Source organism: Aspergillus novofumigatus (genome assembly GCF_002847465.1).
Source record: "Aspergillus novofumigatus IBT 16806 chromosome Unknown P174scaffold_2, whole genome shotgun sequence".
Lineage (NCBI taxonomy): Eukaryota > Fungi > Ascomycota > Eurotiomycetes > Eurotiales > Aspergillaceae > Aspergillus > Aspergillus novofumigatus.
This window is the reverse complement of record NW_020194275.1, coordinates 4,035,450-4,058,224: the sequence shown is the minus strand read 5'-3', so window position 1 is coordinate 4,058,224 and position 22,775 is coordinate 4,035,450. Positions and strand designations below refer to the sequence as shown.

The window sequence follows — 22,775 nt, the reverse complement described above, 5'->3', positions numbered from 1 at the left end:
TAACCTGCTACGAACTCTATGTAGCAAGACAACCTATCTAATTAACCAGTCTTAATGCTCCCAACACAAGCAAGACTATCATTTCCATGATATATCTCCCATCCTTCCCTGTATTGTGTAGATTTTATCCAGTCATTTCAAGTTCATGGAGCCTTAAGGGGAATACAAGAGAAGGGAGATTGTTACGGCGATACTCTTCTATCCACTCGATCATAATCTACTTACTGGCCTGCGCTTCTTTATTATCACCTGGCTAGAGTGTATATAGCAAGCCATGACAACCAACTCATCGCTGCAAAAGTTCGTTGGGCCGATCCGACCTTAGGGTCAACTTCACCCGCAATGATCTTGGTTCATAGACGAGCCATGCCTTTTGATTCAACCAATTTGCTACCGCCTCTGGAGGCTCCGCGAGTTCCATGTCGAATGTCCACAGCAGCCGCGAAAGCAGGACCCTCGCCTGGGCCAGGAATACTCTAAAATTGAGAGGGCCGGTCAGTCATACTGCATTAACACTCCCACCCCACAGTCCCCGAACAGAAAAGGCAAACAGTAACCTACTTTCCTCCAATGCAGTTCCGCGGTCCCATTGAAAAGGGCTGGAAAGCATCCAGTCGATCGTTTGCAAAGGTTCCATCATACCGCTCGTCGTTTTTGCTCAGGAACCTTTCTGGGTGGAACTCGAGGGGACGAGTGAAGTTTTCCGGCCGTCTGTGGATGTTGAATAAGCTAATCCCGACAACGGTATCCCTGGGAACAAGGTGGCCGTCGATCATTATACCATCGTCTGGGGCGATGCGCGGAAGGCTTCCCGGGGTTGGATGATGCAGACGCAGCGTTTCATTGATGACCGCATTGAGGTAGGGTAGTGACTGAGTCGAAGCAACACGGATGCCGGCTTCGGTCTGAAAACCGGCGCTTCGGACCTCGTCCACGAGCCGCCGTAAGCAGCGCGGGTGGCCGGACAGGAGCAGGTAGATGGCCGTAGTAACGGCGATGGTACCCAGCTGTGAGTTGGCAATGACGACCGCGACCCCGTTGGTGAGAACTTCACTTTTGGTGATGGACCCTTTGGAGGCGCGATTGTGATCTTCAGTGATCCGATCAAGGATTGGCTCCATGAAATCCCCCGTGGAGGAATGTCCGGCCGCCAGGCGGCGGTCTATACGCTCAAAAGTCAACTTGGTGTTTGCAATTCGTTGGCGGGCAGTGACACGGAGGAAGACCGACTGGAGGATGTGGTCCAGCGGGGAGAATCGGCTGAGACAATTTCGGAGCGTGCTGAACCGAGCATGGAGAAAGAAACGGCGAATCCAGTCCGGAGACTTGGTCGCGGTCGTTTCTTGAAGGGCCTGAGATGTCTCGCCCCAAGTGAGGTGGGAAATCATGTCAAAGATGGCGGAGCCAACGAATGCATGGATATCCAGAATCTGCCCATGGCCGAGGGCCTCGTCTTTCAGCCGGTTGATGAATTGCCCGCTATAGTCCTCCATGATCCGAGACTGGTCCCGCAACGCCTTGTCGGAAAAGGCGTTAACGAACGCGCCTCGAATTCGTCGGTGCTCCTCTCCCACCGCCGTGAAGAGCGAGTCCGCTCCATTCAATGGGGGGTTTGACTGCGCGGGTCTTTCAGCAACTGGGGGCGTGCGCCATATATGTCCTTCCAAGCCGTCGGTGAGATGAACGAGAGCTCATCCGGAGCAATACGGATGACAGAGCCATAACGGTTATGAAAATCGTCCATGGAGTGCCAGACATCGCCCTTGATAACATGGTATGCCCATGGAACGCGCGAAATCGCCCAGAGCTTTGGTCCGGGAAATCTAGCCAGAGGGTGGAAAAAGACCAGATAAACTGCCCGAGTGACGAGAGCCTTGATGACATACACGTTAGGATGGGCCTCTCATGCGGACCTTGGCATTCAGCTCACCACGATCAGGATCAGTATCGCAATGGTTGAGACAAGTGGGGTCCCCGGACCAGACTTGATTCCATAGTGGACGTGAGCCCAGGAAGATCCGGAAAGACGGGCAACAGTCGTCATGAGGAACCGCTTCGGGCCAGAAAGATGATGAAAGGGGAAGAGATGCGTGAAACTATATAATTGACACGGAGTGTTCCCGGTTCCTCGTCCGACAGATTGGTAGTCACAATAGCTCCGACTGTATCGCAGCCGCTGTACAAACCGATCACACATCGAATACGATGTGCACTTCGGATATTACATATTTCAAGTCCGTCATGCACTGACGGTGCTTAGCGGGACCGGTAGGATTACATGATATGGCAGCAGAGGTGAAGGCATTTGAGGTTCAAAGTCAACGCACAGAAAAGGCCCGAAGGCAAGCGTAAAAAGGGCCCAAGGGTGGACTTGGACATGTCATTTGATAGGAGCAAATTACCTGGGTTGTTCTAATCTCCGGTTGGCTCAAAACCCTCCGAGATGCAGATGGCTGTCCATAATACTACACGGATACGAATCATGCACTAAATCAGTTAGATGGTGCGCTAGCGATGATGACTATAAAACTATACCACCGCGAAGAACAGATATTGCTCACCAAGTTTAACACACCAAAGAAAAGATATTTTCTGGGCAAGTCTCAACTCCTTAGGGTGAAGCCATGGCTGTTTCCGTGGCGGTCTTCTGCCCCAAAGCCGGGCGCCATCCGCGAGCTATCTGGATTCCATTCGCACGTTCATTCTGAACCACCCGGTCCTACATTGTATACCGCAACAGATAGATTCCCTACACCAAGTGTGGTCCCTCCTGTCAGAACGAAACGATGATATTGCCCACCTGTCCAAGGGTCGCCCATACGCTGACTATCTTATTGAGTGGCTCCGGTCCGGTGCCTCGGAGGCGGTGGCCTTGACATCCTCAGGGATCGTGGCCCTACCCCGTCTAGCAATCATTCAAATCACACAATACTTCCAGTATCTCGAAAACCAAGGACTTTCCCACGCGGAATTCATCGCCCAGGTTCGTCGCCGCGGAGGCATCCAAGGGTACTGCGGAGGGCTGCCCGCAGCAATTGCGCTCGCCAGCGCTTACGACGAGCATGACCTCGTACAGTCAATCTGCACGGCGATCCGGCTGGCATACGCCATTGGACTGTACGCAGAACTGGGGGATGACTCCGACATTCCCGGCACGACTACCATGGTAGTTCGCTTGAAGCACGAGGGGCAGGCGGAGGAATTACTTCGTGGGTTTCCAAATGTAGGTGGTGAAAGCAACCGCAAGAATCCCTCCTGGCGAGCAAATCCCTGGCGAGCTCAGAAATGATTAACGGGTTTGATGTGCTGCATAGGTGCACATATCAGCCATTACAGATCCCAAATCAGTCAGCCTGGTCGGTACAGTGGACCAGATCAGGGCCCTCCAGGTTCTGGCCACTCAACAGCGTCTCCTAACCCAGAACATGGATATTCGTGGCAAGACGCACAATCCTGAGAACGCTCAGCTATCCGAGGAGCTCGCCGCCATCTGCGTGGGCTCTTGCCTGCTCGACCTTCCGGGGCCTGATCGAATGCACGCACCAGTGCGCACGAATCGGACAGGAGAGCTTATCACCCACGGCTCCACGACCGAGGAGATTGTCAAAACAGTGCTCGCATCCCGTTGCGAATGGTATCGGTTGCTCGAGTACGTGGCTGAAGACCTTAAGGCATCTGGCCAGGACTCACACACTGTGGTCTCCTTTGGCATCGGAGACTGCGTGCCTCTCATGCCCTTTCACCGACGGAATCTTCAAGTGACAAAGATCACTTGGGGTACAACTACTAAGCCAGACTCTCCAAGTTCCAATACTGGAATGCGAACGGAGAGGAGCTTCACCAGCGAGTCAGAATATGCATACCCGGAAGATGCCGTCGCGGTCATTGGCGCTTCATGTCGCCTGCCTGGGGCAGATAATCTCGAGCAGCTGTGGGCACTGCTATCCACGGGGCAAGACCGACACGAGGAGATCCCGAAAGATCGGTTCGATCTGTACGGGGGATGGCGAGCGTCCCAGTCTGGTAGTTTCTGCAAGACACGCCGCTTCTATGGGAACTTCCTGGGAGATTCTACGATCAAGCAGTTCGACCATGCGTTCTTCGGAATCAATGCACGCGAGATGGCTAACATGGACCCCCAACAGCGTCTGCTCCTGGAGCTCAGCTACGAGGCGATGGAACTCTGCGGATATATGCGGAGCCACATCCGCGACCGAAACGATCCTATCGGCTGCTTTATCGGTGGCAGCTTTGTCGAGTATCTGGACAACACCAATGCCCATCCGCCGACCGCATATACTTCGACTGGCACCATCCGTGCCTTCCTCTGTGGCCGACTGAGTTACCACTTTGGATGGTCCGGCCCGGCGGAGGTCATCGACACGGCATGCTCCTCTTCCTTGGTCGCAGTCAACCGTGCTGTCAAGGCAGTCCAGCGCGGCGAATGCTCGATGGCTCTGGCAGGTGGCATCAACTTGATTACTGGGGCCAACAACTTTCTCGACCTTGCACGTGCTGGATTCCTTAGCCCAACGGGTCAGTGCAAGCCGTTTGATAAGGATGCTGACGGATACTGTCGTTCGGAGGGTGCTGGGCTAGTAGTTCTCAAGTCTTTGAAGCAGGCACAGGCGGACGGCGATCATATTCTCGCCGTGATCACTGCAGCGGCCACAAACCAGGGCGGGCTCTCCTGCGGTATTACGGTACCGGAGCCCAAGGCCCAAAGCCAATTGTATCAGTCCGCATTAAGGCAGGCCAATATCCTCCCGGATCAGATCACCTACGTCGAGGCACATGGCACTGGAACCCAGGCCGGTGACCCCATTGAGGTGGCCAGTGTTCGTTCTGTGTTGGGGAGTCCAAGCAGAACCCATGAGCTCCATTTAGGATCCATCAAGGGCAATATCGGTCATTGCGAGACAGCGGCAGGAATAGCCGGGCTTCTCAAGGTGATCTGCATGTTACAGCATAACCGGATTCCTCCACAGGCTTCGCATCGCGTATGGAACCCCAAGATCCCCCCTTGTCACCCGATCGCATGGCCATCGCGAACACACTCCAGCCCTGGGCCGCACCTTTCAAGGCGGCGCTGGTGAATTCATATGGGGCGGCTGGTTCAAACGCAGCGGTGATTTGCTGTGAGCCGCCACGGCCGCGGGCCTCTCTCGACTGGCCTATAACCAACCAGAGACATCCCATCATTCTAAGTGCCGCGACGGCGACAAGCCTCCGACGATATCAAAGGGCTCTCGTCAGATACCTCACCAGTGCCGATTCACCGAAGCCTTTGCTTGGAGAGATCGCCTACACCTTGAGCGAGATGCGCCAGCGACACAAGCACTTCTTCACTTTCGAGGCGACGGACAACAAGGATTTGCTGCAGAAACTAGGAAGCGCCGACAAGGATCAACCCCCTATCCGCGAGCGGCTGTCGATGTCTCCAATCCTACCTCCAGTGGTCCTCATGTTCGGCGGGCAAAGCCGACAAACACTCGGCCTTCCAAGACAATTCTATGACCGGTTTCCCTTGTTTCGAACCTACCTGGACCAATGCAACGATATTCTGCAAGAGTTACAGTACCCTCCAATTTTTCCTGCCGTCTTTGATACAGAAACTCAGTCAGATATTGTGGTTTTGCAAACAGGGTTTGTTGCCGTGCAATATGCTAGTGCCAGGACCTGGCTAGACGCTGGCCTCCGGGTCAACGCGCTCATCGGACACAGCCTAGGCGAGCTGACAGCCCTCGCAGTGAGCGGTGTATTGGATCTCCGGAGCTGCCTTCGACTGGTGGCCGCTCGGGCAACTCTGATGAGGACCCGCTGGGGCCCGGATAAAGGCGCAATGCTAGCTGTTTTTGCGCGTCGGGATCAGGTTGAAGAGACTCTGTCTGATTCAAATCGGGCCCGGGCGCAAGATACCCCTTCTTTGGAAATCGCATGCTACAACTCAGAAACGAGCCATGTAGTCTCAGGCCCCGCGAGCGCCATTGAAGAGCTGAAGGCACGATTAGACGTGAAGGCAATCAAATGGATGCGAGTCGATACCAGTAATGGGTTTCACTCACCGCTAGTGGACCCAATTTTGGCAGAGCTTGAGAAAGAAACAGCAAATTTGGACTGGCAGTCGCCAAAGATTCCTATCGAGCTGTGCCGGGAAGAGGAGGAGTCCTCCGTCCGTCCTTTCAGTCCATCTGATCACGCTAGAAAAGCAGTGTTCTTCATGAGTGCCGTCAGGCGCACCGAGCGCAGACTCGGTGGCTGTATCTGGTTGGAGGCAGGCATGGATACGCCTGTCATTGCCATGACGAAGCGGGCGGTAGCAAGCAAGACAGCAGCCAGCCAATCTCACGTCTTTGTGGCAACAACGACCAAAGATGAGGCGCTGGCTTCCAACGCCATTTCTACGGCGGTGACAGAGCTATGGGCCTGCGGGGTGGATGTCACTCCTTGGCTGTTTTTGGATCGACGTAGCCCAGCATGGCTGCCTCCGTATCAGTTCGACGAGACCATTGGCTGGTTGCCCAACATTGACCGGGCTGCAGAGTTACAAAAGCAAATCGAGAGTCGCCCGCATATCACAGTCAAGGATAATCCCCGACAGAAGGACGAGGAGACACTAGTATCGATGATCCCCTCGACCGATGACAAACAGAAAAAGTTCAGTATTTCTGTCCACAGCGAACGATTCCGCCGCATTGTATGCGGGCATGTAGTCTGTCAGCGCGCACTATGCCCGGCTTCGGTATATCTAGAATGTGTCACGATGGCCCTGGACCTTCTATTCGCAGGGGATCAAGCGCGTGAAAAGAACCAGGCGCGTCTGGAATTCGAAGCCCTTGACATCCAGTCCCCACTTGGACTTGCTGGGCACCATACCGAGATCATCCTGGAAGAGCTGGCTCCAAACCAACACTGGCAGTTCACAGTCTGCAGTCAAGAACCCACAAAGAAGACGGCCACGTCTCACGCCAAGGGCCGAGTTATGCGATTGAAGGAAGCTACCTCGTCAACGAAGCTGGAAACCATGGCACGGCTCCTGGGGCCGCGGGTGCAGGAAATGGCTACCGATGAAGAATCGGAGCGGATGCTGTCAAAACGAGTGTATGGCATGTTTTCCCGCGTGGTCGACTACGCCCCTTTTCTCAAGGGTATCTCAAGGATCCTGATCCGTGGCCACGAAGCAGTGGCAAGAGTAACTATTCCTGGAGATGGCCAACCCGCGCGAAATCAGAGTACTGCAGTGGCCACGTGCGATGCGGTCACATTGGACAATTTTATTCAAGTGATCGGATTGCTGATGAATACCGACGACATGGTAGGTGAAACCGAGGTCATGGTATGTACAGGCATTGACTCGACGATGCTTGCACCCACCTGCAATTTGCTCCAGTGCAGTTCCTGGAAGGTCTATGCCTCGTATGTGCCCACTGGCCCCTCACAAGCGCTCGGTGACGCATTTGTCTTTGCCCCTGATGACACAGTCATGGCCGCTTTCGTGGGATGTCGTTTTGCCAAACTGGACATGTCCCGTCTAGCGCGACTGCTCGATACGGCGAACAAGACCCCCAAAGCACGAACGGCTTCGACACAGAGCGCTCCTCCATCGCCAGGTCTAGTTGACCGCGAAACACCACCAGACCTTGTCTCGGATAGGAGCAGCGATGACGAGTCACCAGATACACCCGGCTCAGACGCAAGCTTTAGGATTGCGGGCCTCCGGGAGATGTTTGAAACTTACACCGGGGTATCCAAGTCTCAGGTGCTTGATGGAGCGATGTTGATGTCTGAACTTGGCTTAGATTCTTTGGCGGCCACAGAGATGGCTGAGGAACTACAATCATCCTACGGGGTAATCATCAACAGCCAAGATCTTGTGTCCACCAGTATTCAAGAACTCGAGGGCCGCGTCAGTGGCCCTCCATCTCACAAATCGACCAAAAAGGAGAGCCGGGCCGTTCAGAGCTCGTCTGAGAAACAAACCAAATCCGTTGCGGAGGCTGCTGACCCATCTCACCTTGCTCAGATGCTGGCCGATTTATTGATTGAAACCACGGGGTGTTCTCCCTCCAGCATCAAACCATCAGTGACCCTAGAAGAGCTGGGAGTGGACTCGTTGGCACTCACAGAAGTTTTGGCCTCCCTAACCGACGAAGCCGGTGACCATCCCGGTCTTTCATTCGACGGTATCTCACTGCAATCAAAGATTGAAAATGTTCACCTGGCGATCAGTGTCACAAGAAGCCAGGCCAGTGCCAAAGCGGAGGAGACAACTCCAGACGTCCAACAAAAGCCGATCTACAGCGCTGCCAACTCAACAACGGGCTATAACTTCAACCGGCTCCAACTTGATCCCATTGCAGGATTAAACTCGGCAAATCTTGGTTTCCAGGGCGCGGCAGAGGCCCGTCGCTTCCTCAATTACTGGAATGATGTGGCGCTTCACCAAGGCCGATTGACCCTGGCATACATTGTCGAAGCGTGGCGATCTTTGGGCGTGGACCTGGCCACCCTCGCTCCGGGGAATCCAGTGGCGCCCGTGCAATATCAGCCTAAATATACCCAGCTCATGAAGCGACTGGAGGCGATCCTGGTAAAGCACGGAGTCCTCGTGAAGGACTCAAGCACGTTAGCCTTTGTGCGCGGCCCCAATCCAGTGCCGAGTGCATCCTCCTCACAGTTACACCAAGAGTTTGTTTTCCAGTACCCTGCCTATGCGGGCGAAGCCCATCTCATGGCCTTGACGGGCCCTTCACTCGCTCCAGTTTTGCGAGGCACTGCAGATCCCATCAAACTTCTGTTTGGCACTGCCAAGGCAGGCCAGATTCTGGAGGAGTACTACCATCACTCACCCATGTTATCTACCCTGACGGACCAACTGGTGACTTTCATAATGGGGTCCATCTCGTCCACACCAGCACAGGACGGCTCTCATGGCAAGCTCCGTATTCTGGAAGCTGGCGCAGGTACTGGCGGCACCACCGTGCGCTTGGTGGAACGTCTAGCGCAATCTGGCGTGCCCGTCGAATATGTCTTCACGGATATCTCACCAAGTATGGTTTCCAAGGCCAAACAGAAATTTGCAGCCACCTGCCCCTGGATGCGATTTGAAAAGGTGGACCTCGAACAGCCAGTTCCAGAGCATCTCAAGGAGCGGTTCGATATTGTCATTGGAACCAACTGTGTGCATGCCACGAGCGACCGCGTGCGGACCACCCGGCACATCCGCGAGATGCTGCACGACCGAGGCTTCCTGGTGCTCTCGGAAGTAACCCGCATTATCGACTGGTACGACTTGGTCTTCGGTCTGTTAGACGGCTGGTGGCTTGCCGACGGCGGCACATCATACCCTCTCCAACCAGCGGACAGTTGGATGACCGCGTTCCGCCAGGCCGGATTTCGCTCGACCTTCTTCACCGAGAGTGAATCGGAAGACTCGAATACACAACAGCTATTAGTTGCGATCAAATCATCTTCCAACCCCAACCAGCCAGACCGCTTGCCAGTTATCTACAAAAAGGTAGATGGCATCTCCATCGGAGCCGATGTTTTCCTCCCTCCCACTTCTGCTGCGCGTTCCATGGGTGTGGCCATTATGATCCACGGAGGGGGACATATGACCCTCTCCCGCAAGGCAATCCGGCCGGGGCAGATTGCTCACTTGTTGGCCCAAAACATGCTCCCCGTCAGCATCGATTACAGGCTCTGCCCCGAGACAAACGTCATTGACGGTGCTATGGCCGACACCCGCGATGCCGTGGTCTGGGCCCGCCGGTTCCTTCCAGGCTTTCTCAAAGACCATGGGATTCAGCTCGACCCTCAGCGTCTGGTAGTGGTTGGCTGGTCCACTGGCGGCCACCTGGCCATGTCCACGGCATGGACGCTCAGAGGCTACGACGCTCCCCCGGCCGCGATCCTCGCTTTCTATGCACCGACCGATTTTAATTCACCGGACGCGTTCGACTACCGTGGTAAACCGCGGCCCTCGATGACGGGCGGCATGACTCGTGAGGAGATCCGGGCTCTTCCACTGGCATCAACTCCCACCTCCTCTCACCACGTTACCGGGCCAATTGACCAGCCCGAGGTCAGCTGGCTACAGGCAGGCGATACTCGATCCGAGCTCCTCCTTTCTCTCTTGCGGGAGACCCGTGACTACGGCCTTTCATTGATACTGAATGGTCCCTCTTCTTCTTTGCCCCCTTTGAAGAGAACGATCGGCTCCCTGCTCGACCAGGCCGCCTCCCCGGAGCGCACGGCATATATCTGTCCCACATCGCAGCTGCGAGCCGGTGAGTACCACGTGCCGACCTTTCTCATCCACGGCGAGCGGGATGAGCTTGCTTCGTTCAGTGCAGCGGAGCGGTTCCACAGCTTGCTACAGAAAATTGGTGTCCAAACTGGGTTTTTGGCTGTCCCTGACGGTAGTCATATTCATGATGTCGGATTGCGGCCAGGAATGCCGAAGTGGGAGCAGTATGTCGCTCCCGGATACGCGTTCCTACAACGGATTTTGGATTGCGCGTGAATGGTTGACCACATCTTTGACTGATGATTGGTGGTTCCCATTTTATCTGTGAATCCTGCATGAAGTTTTCTCTTTCCCCTGCGTAGGTCCCTGCGTGCCCAATGTGTACCATGCTAAGGACAAAACCACTGCGGGTAACAGCCAAAGAGAGAGAAATGACTAAAACTGGCAGATTATATGCCCAAGATGCCTCATCTAAGGCAGTGTTCTTTGCGATGCGCCATATCTCCTCTCTTTGTCTGCGTGGGGGCCATAAGGTAGCCTGTTGGGGCTAAACCCGCCCCAACCCCCGCTGAGATTTTCCGGCGTTATTTCGCTTGACCTAGCTTATCTGTTCTATAGATCTACAAGGAGCTAAAGCACCTGGACCTGGAAGTGGGGACGACGAACCAATAGACAAAAATCTCAGGGCCGGAGACAAGTTGGAAACTCTAGCATCAGAAAACTAGACTACAGGAAAACATCATGTTGTTAGGGCTTGACTGCGGCACGGTCCGTAGCAAGCGCCTCGCCGCATCATCTCTATATTTTGAATATTAATGTATTCTGGACACGGACAATGTTAATACCGGACCATGTAGGTAGTATACTAACGGAATTTTGACTCCTTTAACTGTGTAGAATGGAGGGATCGCCGAAGAGGTGAACGCACTAAATTGCTGATTTGATCAGACTCTGCTTACTTCTCCACCCGGATAGGTAACTATGGCTCTTAAGACTCCCTTTACACCCATCGCCAATGTATCCCGATAGTAGAGCAGAGCCACATACCCCCCTTGGCAATCCATCTCACAGGTCGGAGAAGGCCTCAGCCAACTGCAGCACCGCTTTTGGCTAGACTCGATTATAGATTTGCCTGGGCAACACTCCAAGGAAACGCCATGTTAGTCCGACACAAATACTTTCGCCAAAATCGATGACCTAGGATACTCGCAGACCTTATTTCAATGTCGAAAGCACCCCCATCGCGACACTGATCCGCTCCAGAGCCCCCGTGATCACGAGCTGGATGGATTCCGTAATTTCTGACATTGGCTCCCTGCACATGCTGGTTTGAAAGCCCTGGAGAAGATCCCTCATCTGCCGCAGCTTCAGGCCAATCAAGCGGGATAAGGCATTTAATTTGGAGGGCCCCTGGATAACCTTGGAGCCCAGACTCAATCTGGTCGACTCGATGGGAGACGATGAACACGCAGGTCTGTTTCCTTGACTGTATCGCTCTTGCACTTGGCCAGCTATAATGCTGCAGTAGACCTGCGCGATCTGACGGGCAATGCAGGTGACGTTCAGTATGGCTACCATATCGTCCCGACAGATGAGGCACTCTCTGTGCAAGGTCGAGGTCCAGTGGAGGATTCGCTGGACATGAAGACAGGTCTCCAGCAATCGCTCGGGCCGCAACTGACCCAGTTTGTGCCTGTAGCATAGGAGGTTGAATAGAGCAACGTGGCAGAGACACTGCATATTGGTGCTAACGCTGCTGCTGCTACTGCTGGTGGTCGTCGTGTCGGGCGTCTGGTCCATCCCAATGTCTGCCTGACTCGCAAGGAGCGTGAGCGGGCCAGTGGTCGACGAAGTCAGGTGTCTGACCATCTTACACTGCTCGATAAACTGATCGAAGCCTAGCGGGGATGGGGTCGAAGCTCCAGGACTCGTCTGTCGCTCCCCGGAACTGGATGCTGGTCCACCTGATGAATCCACGACTATTGCATCTTCCTCTCGGGTCCACTCCATACGGGCGGACCAGACGTCCTCGATTGAGGTCCGAATGATAGGGTCATCCGGAAGAAGCGGGATACTTTCATTAGTCAAGGGAGTGAGAGGTAACTCGCTCGGCAACAGTTCGGCATTTGTCGCTGCGCCCGGAGGTACCCCAGCAGTTTCCAACCCCGGATTGATCGACACCTCCAAGCTGGTGTCTCTTAATACCTTGTCCCACAAGCCACCTGCAATGTCTGCGGACGACTGGACGGAAGGTGCATAGGAGAGATCGAAGGCGGGGAAGATGACGGGGTCATAGGAGGGTAACGGGGGTGTGGTGCTGGACTCATCACCAAGTGGTTGGTCCAGCCCTTGGTTGGAAGACACGTATGGAGCGTATGTCGCTGATGGCTTTCTCTTCGCTGCCGTCGTAGCAGCCTCCGAAGGAGCCCGTCGCCGTGGCCGCCGTGGCCGCCCTGGCCGCTTGGTAGGACTATATGTGCAACGGACCCCGATTTTATCACAGCGGGCGCAGGTTGGCTTTTCCCGGGGGCATCGGACTTTGGATGTATAGCACAAATCACAGGAGCTGCGTAGTTCGCCCCGAGAGGAGGGTTCCAATCGTGTCTCAACGCCTGCTGCAGGTTCCATGGGTGGGAAAGTTGACGTTGCCATGCCGTCGCTCCTGTTGGAGTACTCGAAGTTCAGCAATGCACACCCCTTGTCGCATGAACAGCACAATACAGCTAATCCCTTATCCTTTATTAAGATCTTGACTGGGTTCTCCTTCGCATCGCCATTACTTGCCAGGATTAGGTACCTTATAACTACTACCTACTCGTGTTACTACTAGCCAATCAGCAATTTTATGCTACAGTAAACCTCTGCTATACGAAATCCGATATAACTAAGAATGTCACAGGCACTGTCCACAGATTTCCTGGCTTTATCAGTTCCACGGCTTTTGCCAGCCTACGCGTCAATCTCAAAGCCTCCCAGCAAAAAGTGGATCACCAGAAATCAGCCTACTGGTGAAATGGAGAACTGCCTAGGTACCCCACTCTGTGTGACATTTTGTATTGACCAAGCTTGGTTTTACTTTTGGCTAAACAACCGTCAACCAATCATCCATGGAGAACGAGTCTCTTTGCTTATCGCTTTCATCGAACTTTGGGGTAATGTAATTCACCGGCGAGCCGCCATCCCAGGCGAGCCGCCCGCCTTCTGTATTCCCTATAGAATGCACTTTTCAAGGCTTCAATATCTCAACTCCCAAGTATGTACAGGGGCAAATCTAGGCATATGGTATAGTATATAGTCATATACTTATAATCTATAGCCTCCTAGCATATGTGTACATTTAGCTAACATAAATTCCGCCTATAATTTGGTAATCTTGACTCCTAGATATTAAGATAGAGGAACACTGTTCTAGCATCCTAAGAAAGAGTATTCTTATACTTGAAGCAAATGTATTCTGAATATCTTACTAGGATAATAGCATAAGAAGCTGTGGTTGTGATATTGAAGCCTTGAAAAGTGCCATTTTATATGGAATACAGGTGGCGGGCGGCTCGCCTGTGATGGCGGCTCGCCGGTGAATTACCTTACTAAGGACAGTTATGAAAGTGACTTGGGCGGGATAAACTACCTACTTTACCCCTCATCTCCTGCAGTTGACTGATACGGTTGGTGGATAATGGCCACTAGCTTCCCCTAGCGGATGCGCTGGTGTGACGTGTGACGGAACCTATAGCATGTTAGCGGCGAGCCGAGGCCCTTTGGAAAGGTTGTTTAAGGTCGTGGAGATCGTTCTGGGTTAGGCATGCAGACAGGCAGAATCATTCTCGATTCCTTCTCCCGTCCCAGAAGTGCTGGTCAGGTCAGCAAGAAGGTCGTGAGATCATATCCAAGGCGTGTCAGAAACAGATCAACAGGCCAACGATGCTAAAAACCGCCAGGGTGCATCATCTGTCTTTGTTGTCCATCATCATGCCTACCTAGCTTACCTACCTAAGCCATCTACTTAATCTATCGTGACGCATTCAGCACGGCCTATCAGAATGCAGGGATCTTCCCTGAGAAACCCCCGACAGGGCCGGAGTTGACGGGTTAGCAGGGTTCTCTACTCCGTAAAAGTCCTGGGTATAGATCCCATTGTTTGGCTTGGTCTACCCCTAATGGCGACTCGTATATCTTTCTTCCATCAGGCCATCTACAGAGCCCGTCCGTCCTTTTGCTCTGGCATCGGTTCTCCTTCGTTTTCTGTCTCACCAGTACCGGCCTTTTCGTTGACCATGGGAGCTTCTCGCCCCGATACGGCCCAGAATGCTTCGGATCCAGCTCCTGCAAGCCTCGGGCTGGAGCATGACCAGGCTCCAGAGCTCGTCAAAAACGAGTCGTCTTCGGCCAAGTCCGCTGAGGATGATGCCGACTATCCCTCCGGCCTCCGACTGTTCGTGATCTGTCTGAGTCTCTGTCTCGCCGTCTTCCTGACTGCTTTGGTACGCAAAACCCTGCTCCCTGTCATTGACCCGGCGTGTTTAACTTGCATTCCTAGGACAATACGATTATTGCAACGGTAGGTGAACTCTGCCGCCGTCTTCTCCCTCTGCCGCAGTTGGGCTTCTCCCCTGCGTACTAACCCGAGCGAACAGGCAATCCCCAAAAGTATGTTCCTGCCGAAAAGATTACTCTGATCGCTTCTCTGCCAGTGCCGACCGCTGACCACTCCCTGCGGTCAATCCAGTCACCGATCAGTTCAACAGCCAGGGTGACATTGGTTGGTACGGAAGCGGTAGGGCTCCCCGTTCTTCTCTTCTCCCTTCTTCGCTCTTTGTCTCCAACCACTCTTTACCTCCACCATCGACACCGCCAGCCGGAGTGAAGGTCTTCGACCATGGATCGACGACGTGAACGCGTGGGATTGCTGGTTACCCTTCTCGTTATCTGAGTGGGTAAACGATCCGCTCGTCTTTCTGCGGGGGGAATGTCTACTTGGACTCCCTCGTCGAGGCGAGGATTTCTACGCTGCCTTCAATGGAACCACAGGCTGATGCATGGACACAGCATACCTCCTCACCCAGTCATCCGTGCAGCTGCTCTTCGGTAAAGCCTACTCTTTCATGCCAGTCAAATGGGTCTTCCTCCTTGCGATCGGTATCTTCGAACTGGGCTCCCTGGTCTGCGGCGTCGCTCCGTCGTCGACGGCCTTGATTATCGGTCGAGCGATCGCCGGTCTCGGATCTGCAGGGATTTCCAGTGGAGCGATCATTAGTATGTTAACCGCAGGGGACGGCTCCCAGGAAAATTAGTCTAATGTCACTGCAGTCGTGACCTACTCGGTTCCTCTGATCAAGCGTCCGATGTATACTGGGCTGATCGGAGCCATGTACGGTATCGCATCAGTTGCCGGGCCTTTGCTCGGAGGCGCATTTACGGACATGGTTACATGGCGGGTATGTCCAAGGCAATTGTCTTGCTCAAGGTGACGCAAGAACTCATTCCGAGGGTTTAGTGGTGTTTCTATATTAACCTCCCGATCGGAGGCCTCGCCGTTGTCTTGATTGTCATCTTCCTGAAGCCATTCAAACGGCAGAAGGTGAGCGCTGATTGGAAGCAGAACCTGCGTCAACTAGATTTTCTGGGCAGTGCTGGTATGTATTCTAATCCTCCTATCACGCAGCGTCATCTGGAGCATTGAGACATTAACGATTGTCATGTGTCTGAAGTCTTCATGCCGGCCATCATCTGCATCCTATTAGCGCTCCAATTCGGGGGTACCGTGTACACCTGGTCCAACTGGCGACTTATTCTCCTTTTGGTTCTCTTTGGGGTGTTGATTATTGCGTGGTTAGGTATTCAGTACTGGAAGGGGGATATGGCGACAGTCCCACCGCGCATGCTCAAGCAGCGCTCATTTGCGGCTGCCTCTTGGTTCAACTTTACTCTGGGTTCGTTCTTCCTGGTGCTCATCTATTACATCCCCATCTGGTTCCAGGCAGTGAAGGGCACATCGGCAGTCGGATCAGGCATCCGCAACATCCCGTTCATTCTTGGACTCGTGTTGGTTTCCATCATTTCCGGCATTGGCGTGACTGCGATTGGATACTGTAAGTTCGAAACATTCTCGGACCTCCGGGCGGGTAATAACTATCCAAAAACCAGACGCCCCCTTCATGATCGCATGCTCTGTGATTTCCGCCATCGGAACAGGATTGATGATGACGTTCCAGCCCACCACGCCGCATGAGCATTGGATCGGATACCAAGTTATGGTAAGTCCATTTCACCATCCATCATGCTTGAATCCTTATCAGGATCCCGGATTGTCTGACCGTATTCTATAAAAGGTTGGTATCGGCATCGGTATGGGACTACAACAACCCCTGATCGTGGTGCAGACCGTCCTCCCCCTCGCCGAGGTCCCCATTGGAACCGCCGTGATGTACTTCCTCCAGACCTTTGGCGGCACGGTCTTCGTCTCTGTAGGACAGAATGTCTTTGCTAACCAGCTTAAAATTGACCTTGCCCAGGCCGTTCCGGACCTGGACTCGGATCTCGTGGTCAACTCGGGGGCGACTAGCCTCCAAAAGATCGTTCCCGCGAGTGATCTTCCGGCTGTCAAAATTGCGTACAACCACTCCCTGACCCGGGCGTTTCTGGTAGCCACAATCATGGCGGCAATGACCCTGCTTGGGTCGGCGTCGGTAGAGTGGAAAAACATCAAGAAAGCACCACCGGAGCCTAAGAGCGATGTACAGCCCTCTACCACTGACACAGAAGCCGGCGACAAGACGGAACTGTAATGCCTGAGAATATGTACCATGTCCGCCTGCCACCATCCTTTGTGCTCTAGTGAACACTCGTTGGGGATGGTCCTCTGGCTTGTCCTACCTTTTTTTATTCTTTTCTTTGTCGATTGCTCTTCCTGCTATGGCCTTTTTTGGTCCCTCCACAGCTGTGCAGCGGAAGCGTGATTTTAAAAACAGCTGAAAACCAATATTAAGCTCTTATCTATCCGTTCTTTTAGGCAGAGAAATATATATTTCTAGTATTAGTTACTAAAGATCAAGTATACGGCCATTTAATATTAAGCAACAAAGAGCGGGCAGCCTGAACAATTCCTCATATCAGGGGGATAAATATGGGGCTTGGAAAAACAAATATTAATAACTAGTTACATGTTTGCAAATTACTAATACGAACCAAATTCATCAATCTTATATGTATTCATGCAGACCCCTACCTGATCTTTCTTTTTGCATCTTTGTCTACTTAGCTCACTCACGGGCCAGTGTCAACTTGACGCGACGGATCTCTTTCCCAGTCCTCGCTCTGTAGAGCCAAGAATAGCCGTCGAGCATGCCAGAGCAGCGTGTCAATTCCTTCAGTCGACTGGAAAAGGTTTGTTCTTTGTGTGACTGTGTACCGATCCTGTACATCAGGACTTCCCCGCTGACTATCGCCTAGTTGGGTGAAGGCACGTATGCAAGGGTTAGTGTCCCCTCATCATTTTCATCGGCCAAAAGGAAAAAAAAAAGGACAATAACTTCAATAGAATATTCACTTACAATAAGACCAGGTCTTTAAAGGGCGGAACAACCAGACCAATGAATTGGTGGCCATGAAAGAGATCCATCTCGATGCCGAGGAAGGGACCCCGTCCACCGCCATCCGCGAGATCTCCCTGATGAAGGAGCTTAAGCATGAGAATATCTTGGCTCTGTACGATGTCATCCACGCGTCAGACCGGCTCATCCTGGTGTCGGAGTATATGGATAAAGACCTCAAGCGCTACATGGACGTCCACGGCGGGGCCCTAGTTCTCCCCACCATCAAGTCTTTTACATATCAGATGCTGCGAGGGATTGCCTACTGCCACGCGAATCGCATCTTGCATCGAGACCTGAAGCCTCAAAATCTGCTTATCAACCGAGAGGGACATCTGAAGCTGGCGGACTTTGGCCTTGCCCGTGCCTTTGGCATTCCGGTCAATACCTTCTCCAGCGAAGTGGTCACTCTATGGTATCGCCCGCCGGATGTGCTCTTGGGGAGCCGCTCATACAGCACCAGCATCGATACCTGGTCCGCGGGATGCATCATCGCCGAGATGTTTACCGGCCGGCCTCTGTTCCCCGGCACGACCAACGACGATCAATTACTCAAGATCTTTCGCATCATGGGAACTCCGTCGGAACAGACATGGCCAGGGGTCAGTCAGCTGCCCGAATTCAAGCCCAACTGTCCCGTCTACCCTCCCCAGGATTTGCGACTCGTGATTCCTCCGCTGGATCCTCTCGGGGCTGACCTTCTGGGGCGCCTTCTGCAGATGCGACCGGAGCTCCGAATCAGCGCTGCTGATGCTCTTTGCCATCCTTGGTTCGACGGCCTTCTTTCGCAGACCGGGCCTTCCGAGAACTCCGCTGGTCAGATCTAAGTTAATATTGCCTGTTTTGAAGCGCACCTTCTTTGATGCATATCGCTTCAACGAATACGGGTTTCAAGCCAACCTTGATAGTTAGCCTTTTATTTGACAAGCTGGTATCTCTATATATCGGGCTCTAAAACTAGCTAATGGAGAAGATTATGGAAATAATCAACTCTCCGTCACAAATCTAGAAGATCTGTCAGATTTATAAGGAAGATAAAGCTCGGAGGGACAGGGACGGTTATATCACCCCGCTAGGAAGAAAGAAATCGATCGATGGGAAAGTTCAAGAACTAATAGAAGCTGAAGAACAACGAACCTAGAACCCAACGGGCGAAAGCTAGCTATTATGGCAACGGCGAATATCAATAAGGGGCAAAGCAGGTTATATCATTAGGAAGGGCGAACGCCCCGCTTGTCATATATTTCTTCTAATGACTGCGTAGAGAGATCTATATCGTCACCCGGTCGGCCCATGGAACTGATATTTGGTAAAAAATTCACTTCTACTCTGGAATGCTAACTTCCAGAATACTCTCTGAGTCAGGCTCAAGAGTCCAGATCCGGTCAATCTTCAACCCAACAGACTCAATCAAGTCGTACCACTGTTTTTCTGTTCGTTCCACAGCCGCATTCACCGACATGACGAAGAAATCCGAATGCGTGGCAAACGTGCATGCTCCACGAAGAGGGATGGAGAACTCATTGATCAATATCCGCGAGTAGCCCGGCTTCATGGCGTCCTTGATGTGACCCAGGATCACGCGGCATCTATCGTCGTCCCAGTCGTGCAGCACGCTCCGGAAGTAATAGGCTCGGGCTCCTGCAAAGCTGTCAGATAAATTCCGTGTTTCACTTGGAGAAGCCGTTGGGATGGGGGAAAACCTGCCCTTGATCGGCTGTTCAGTGAAGAAGTCGTGCGCCATCACCTCCATGCCATTCTCGGGCTTGACACGCTCAATCGTGGCCGGCCGATCCTGGAGGACCATTCGCCCGGGAATCTTAGGATACCGTTTTTTGACGGCCTGGATCTCGTGTCCGACACTGCCACCCACGTCAACCAGCAGGACAGCATTCGGGTCGTCACTATAGTCGAAGCCCGGGAGAAGCTGCTCCTCAATAGGGTAGAAGTCCAGCCACTGAACATGGCCGACTCGCTGGGTGGTCATGAACTGGTGGAATGAGTGCAAGAGGGCTGGGTGGCGCCCGAGCCAGTCAAAATACGCCTCGCCGTTGAATTGCTTGTTGAAAGGTATTGCGGCGGGGTCGACTGGATTCTTGTACTGGGTTTCCTTGATATGCTTGGGGAACATATTCCAACCGGCATGAATGACATTGTGGCTGGAACGGCTGTCAGTTACAGCCTCTTTTCTTCGGCTCAGGGCAGCGCGGGAACGGGGAATCATACAAGAGATCCAAGCCAGAGGTGGCCTTTACGGTGGTAAATGCGCGAGTCACTTTATTTGGAGCATAGACTTCGACGTCAGTTTCATCAACAGCATCAATTGAGGTGAGGCCTCGCATGATGCGCGCCAGTAGAACCTCGTCAGCCCCCGTAGCTGTGGCCAGGTCTTTCAGACTTAGAGGCTTTTCGCTGTCCACCAGCTTCTGGAAGAGACCGAGGTCGACGCCAATTTTGAAGAGCAGGACGTCGATGACCTGCACCATTAGTATTGGGGAACATTTTCCTCCCCTACCACTCCAACACCAGGAGCAGAACATACCCCATACAGATATCCCTCGACGATTTGTCCCTCATTCTGCAAATAGTTTGCCAGGCGCCGAGCGGTGTAAAGGAGTTGCCTCCGAGTTTGACGAGCATCGGAGCTGCTAGGATCAACAGCAATTTGTTCTTCAAGAGCCTGGCCTGATCTGCTAAGTTTGGAAATCAACTGGAAGACTTCTGGATCCATTGTGTTGGCGTGTCTTTTTCCCGGTCAGTACGGTTGCAGGCGGTTATTGGAATTGAATGTTTCGCTGAAGCACAAATCTGCATGGAAGAAGAAAAGGTATTCGATCTCATGCATCTTAAAGTTGCCAGCTTGACACCTCGTCAACAAGTCCCAGACGCTTTTCCCCTACTATCACGGTTTCTCCTTTCTTGGGTTGGTTGGCTGGTTAGCTAGTTCGGAAGTCCGTAATGGACCGAATCTGATGAATCCGGACCCATTCAGCCATAGTCTGCTGGATATCTTCAGTTCCCCTCTCGTCGGAGGATTTGTTTCAGATCTGGTCCAAGCACGCCGGATGCGAGCTAATTTAGGGTTGCAGCGGACGAAATTGCAAAGTACACATTGCATGGTTACAACTTACGCCTGTCGGTGGACTTTCGGGGGTTTTTGCCGGTAGACCGAGAGGCGCCAAGGCATTAGCAGCATTGTATGAAATAGGCCTAGCTGTTTTCACAGGAGGGGTTCTGTCCCCAGGAACATTCTCTGGTCCCCTTCTGAGCTCCAGGGCATGACATGATGCGAGGCACAATGCCCTTCTTCCCAGATCAGGCTTCTAGTCAGACCTGTGTCTGCCGAGGCACTGTCGCTCGAACGCAACGATATCTTCGATCGCCTTCGGTGGACATCACCCTCATCGTGGACCTGATTGAGGAGCTCACGAGCTCCGTCCAGCGCTCCTCCCGCGATAACTGTGGCTGCCTCCAACTTTCGGAATATGTGCAGGTGCTCCTCGACACCACCGATGCCTTATGTAGCATCCAGGACTCCGCCTGGAAGAAGACAGTTCTCGGCACAGCTCCCAGTCCAAGTGCGACAGTCAAACCTCGGGTGCCTCTTAGTCCCGATTGCGGTATCGAGAAGAAGCTCGACTTGCCAACCATCACCGGCTTCCAGCATATCGTCACGGTGGACCGCTTCATCTTGGACGCTGAAGAGAGGAAGCTTGTGCTACAGGAGATTTTTCGAGGCTGCCTGTTGTCTATTAATCGCATTGTCCGTAATGTTCATAATCTTGTCATAGGTTCAGCGCAATGCAATCTGTGGCCTCTCGAAGAGAAGAAGAGAATGAGTGTGCAGTCGGCGATTTTGTTGGAACGGACGTACTCGGCTTTGGGGCGCTGTGGGGGTTTTTCGGAATCGAATGTGTAAGATGGCATGGCATGTATCTTATCATTCTCTCAATAATCCCAAAAAAAAAGTATGATAACTTCTTCCGCTATTTAAAAAGAGAAAGGGTCACTGGCTCTGCTCCCCTGAAACGATCTGCCGAAATGTTCCATCCAGGAGCTCAATCGTATTTCCCCAGGGATCCCGAACATACACTACTACATTCCCCCGGGGCATGGAGACCGGTTCACCAAGCATACTACCACCACCTGCGACTACCGTCTCGCAGACGGCCATCGGGTCTTGGACTGTGATGGACACATGAAAGAATCCGTTCCGACAGTAGTCGAATTCGCTCCCCTCAGGACGGCGGTGTTTGGGCTCAATGAACTGAAAGAGCTCCAGGCCCACCGCACAACTCTCAGAGACCAGCCAGGCAATTTTGAATTCCTTCAATGCGGTATCGAAGATCTTGAATATGAAGGCTTCAGGCATCTCGTTCCGTTTGACATGCAAAACTGGCCGGAGCAGTTCATATCCGAACGTTTTTTTATACCACTCTACTGCGGCATCGCAGTCTGGGACGGAGATTCCGACATGGTTGAATGCTGAACCGGACGTGTGACTCTGTTTTCTTATTAGCATATGCTTCTTTTTTCTCTTTCGTACACTGCATTTACCCACCGCCGACATGTTGAGAGAAGGAGGAGTTTGGATTTGCAGATGGTCAATTTCATTGCCGGTCAAGTCGAACGTAGGCAGTATTTTATACAGACAAGTTTGTGATTTATATAACGCGAAATCTTTGCACACATTGTCTACCCTAGTATGTCCCAGGATTTCTAAGCAGTCGACTGGACTTCGGGGAGTTTTGGGCTTCCGCCGACACGATTATGCGCAGCCACCAGTCCCTGAACTGAGCTAGCGACGCAGTTTTGACGAGCCCACGACAGTCGAAATTGACTTAAGGGCTTTAGGTGGTGCTTTCAGTCCCGTGTAGTACTCAATTGTTTGGTTTTCTTTCATCTGCTTCCCTCTCTCCCCTCCTAACGCTAGATTG

General features: G+C 52.8%; 9 protein-coding genes across 9 annotated transcripts; 5 read left to right on the top strand and 4 right to left on the bottom strand.

Annotated features, from left to right (window-relative positions):
• Positions 1-286: 286 nt before the first annotated feature.
• Positions 287-2,044, bottom strand: P174DRAFT_458337 (cytochrome P450; the record flags this gene model as incomplete). Its single annotated transcript, XM_024829645.1, has 4 exons — positions 287-476; positions 562-1,594; positions 1,618-1,873; positions 1,931-2,044. The coding sequence occupies 4 exons, from the start codon at positions 2,042-2,044 to the stop codon at positions 287-289; spliced, it is 1,593 nt and encodes a 530-aa protein (XP_024686333.1).
• A 239-nt stretch (positions 2,045-2,283) lies between these two features.
• P174DRAFT_510672 (uncharacterized protein) lies at positions 2,284-10,525 on the top strand (the record flags this gene model as incomplete). The annotated part of the gene is made up of 4 exons (XM_024831702.1): positions 2,284-2,348; positions 2,659-3,223; positions 3,315-5,000; positions 5,063-10,525. The coding sequence occupies 4 exons, from the start codon at positions 2,284-2,286 to the stop codon at positions 10,523-10,525; spliced, it is 7,779 nt and encodes a 2,592-aa protein (XP_024686332.1).
• Positions 10,526-11,464: 939 nt separating this feature from the next.
• P174DRAFT_429148 (Zn(II)2Cys6 transcription factor domain-containing protein) lies at positions 11,465-12,901 on the bottom strand (the record flags this gene model as incomplete). The annotated part of the gene is made up of 1 exon (XM_024825555.1): positions 11,465-12,901. The coding sequence occupies one exon, from the start codon at positions 12,899-12,901 to the stop codon at positions 11,465-11,467; it is 1,437 nt and encodes a 478-aa protein (XP_024686331.1).
• Positions 12,902-14,091: 1,190 nt separating this feature from the next.
• P174DRAFT_439478 (uncharacterized protein) lies at positions 14,092-15,345 on the top strand. The gene is made up of 3 exons (XM_024826814.1): positions 14,092-14,730; positions 14,787-14,807; positions 14,884-15,345. The coding sequence occupies exons 1-3, from the start codon at positions 14,524-14,526 to the stop codon at positions 14,923-14,925; spliced, it is 270 nt and encodes an 89-aa protein (XP_024686330.1). The 5' UTR covers positions 14,092-14,523; the 3' UTR covers positions 14,926-15,345.
• Positions 15,301-17,263, top strand: P174DRAFT_439477 (MDR family MFS transporter). The gene is made up of 6 exons (XM_024826813.1): positions 15,301-15,502; positions 15,557-15,684; positions 15,744-15,882; positions 15,958-16,338; positions 16,394-16,503; positions 16,579-17,263. Exons 1-6 carry the CDS (start codon positions 15,352-15,354, stop codon positions 17,032-17,034), a joined length of 1,365 nt encoding a protein of 454 aa, XP_024686329.1. The 5' UTR covers positions 15,301-15,351; the 3' UTR covers positions 17,035-17,263.
• Positions 17,264-17,513: 250 nt separating this feature from the next.
• Positions 17,514-19,042, top strand: P174DRAFT_502248 (cyclin-dependent protein kinase phoss). Its single transcript, XM_024831078.1, has 3 exons — positions 17,514-17,632; positions 17,699-17,722; positions 17,811-19,042. Exons 1-3 carry the CDS (start codon positions 17,591-17,593, stop codon positions 18,663-18,665), a joined length of 921 nt encoding a protein of 306 aa, XP_024686328.1. The 5' UTR covers positions 17,514-17,590; the 3' UTR covers positions 18,666-19,042.
• Positions 19,043-19,069: 27 nt separating this feature from the next.
• Positions 19,070-20,689, bottom strand: P174DRAFT_116572 (S-adenosyl-L-methionine-dependent methyltransferase). Its single transcript, XM_024821049.1, has 4 exons — positions 20,381-20,689; positions 20,065-20,315; positions 19,546-19,997; positions 19,070-19,479 (listed from the first exon to the last, which is right to left on the bottom strand). The coding sequence occupies exons 1-4, from the start codon at positions 20,567-20,569 to the stop codon at positions 19,163-19,165; spliced, it is 1,209 nt and encodes a 402-aa protein (XP_024686327.1). The 5' UTR covers positions 20,570-20,689; the 3' UTR covers positions 19,070-19,162.
• A 409-nt stretch (positions 20,690-21,098) lies between these two features.
• On the top strand, positions 21,099-21,774 carry P174DRAFT_439475 (uncharacterized protein). The gene has a single exon (XM_024826812.1). It carries the CDS (start codon positions 21,137-21,139, stop codon positions 21,755-21,757), a length of 621 nt encoding a protein of 206 aa, XP_024686326.1. The 5' UTR covers positions 21,099-21,136; the 3' UTR covers positions 21,758-21,774.
• A 70-nt stretch (positions 21,775-21,844) lies between these two features.
• P174DRAFT_418670 (Glyoxalase/Bleomycin resistance protein/Dihydroxybiphenyl dioxygenase) lies at positions 21,845-22,408 on the bottom strand (the record flags this gene model as incomplete). The annotated part of the gene is made up of 2 exons (XM_024824716.1): positions 21,845-22,342; positions 22,400-22,408. 2 exons carry the CDS (start codon positions 22,406-22,408, stop codon positions 21,845-21,847), a joined length of 507 nt encoding a protein of 168 aa, XP_024686325.1.
• Between the last annotated feature and the right edge of the window lie 367 nt (positions 22,409-22,775).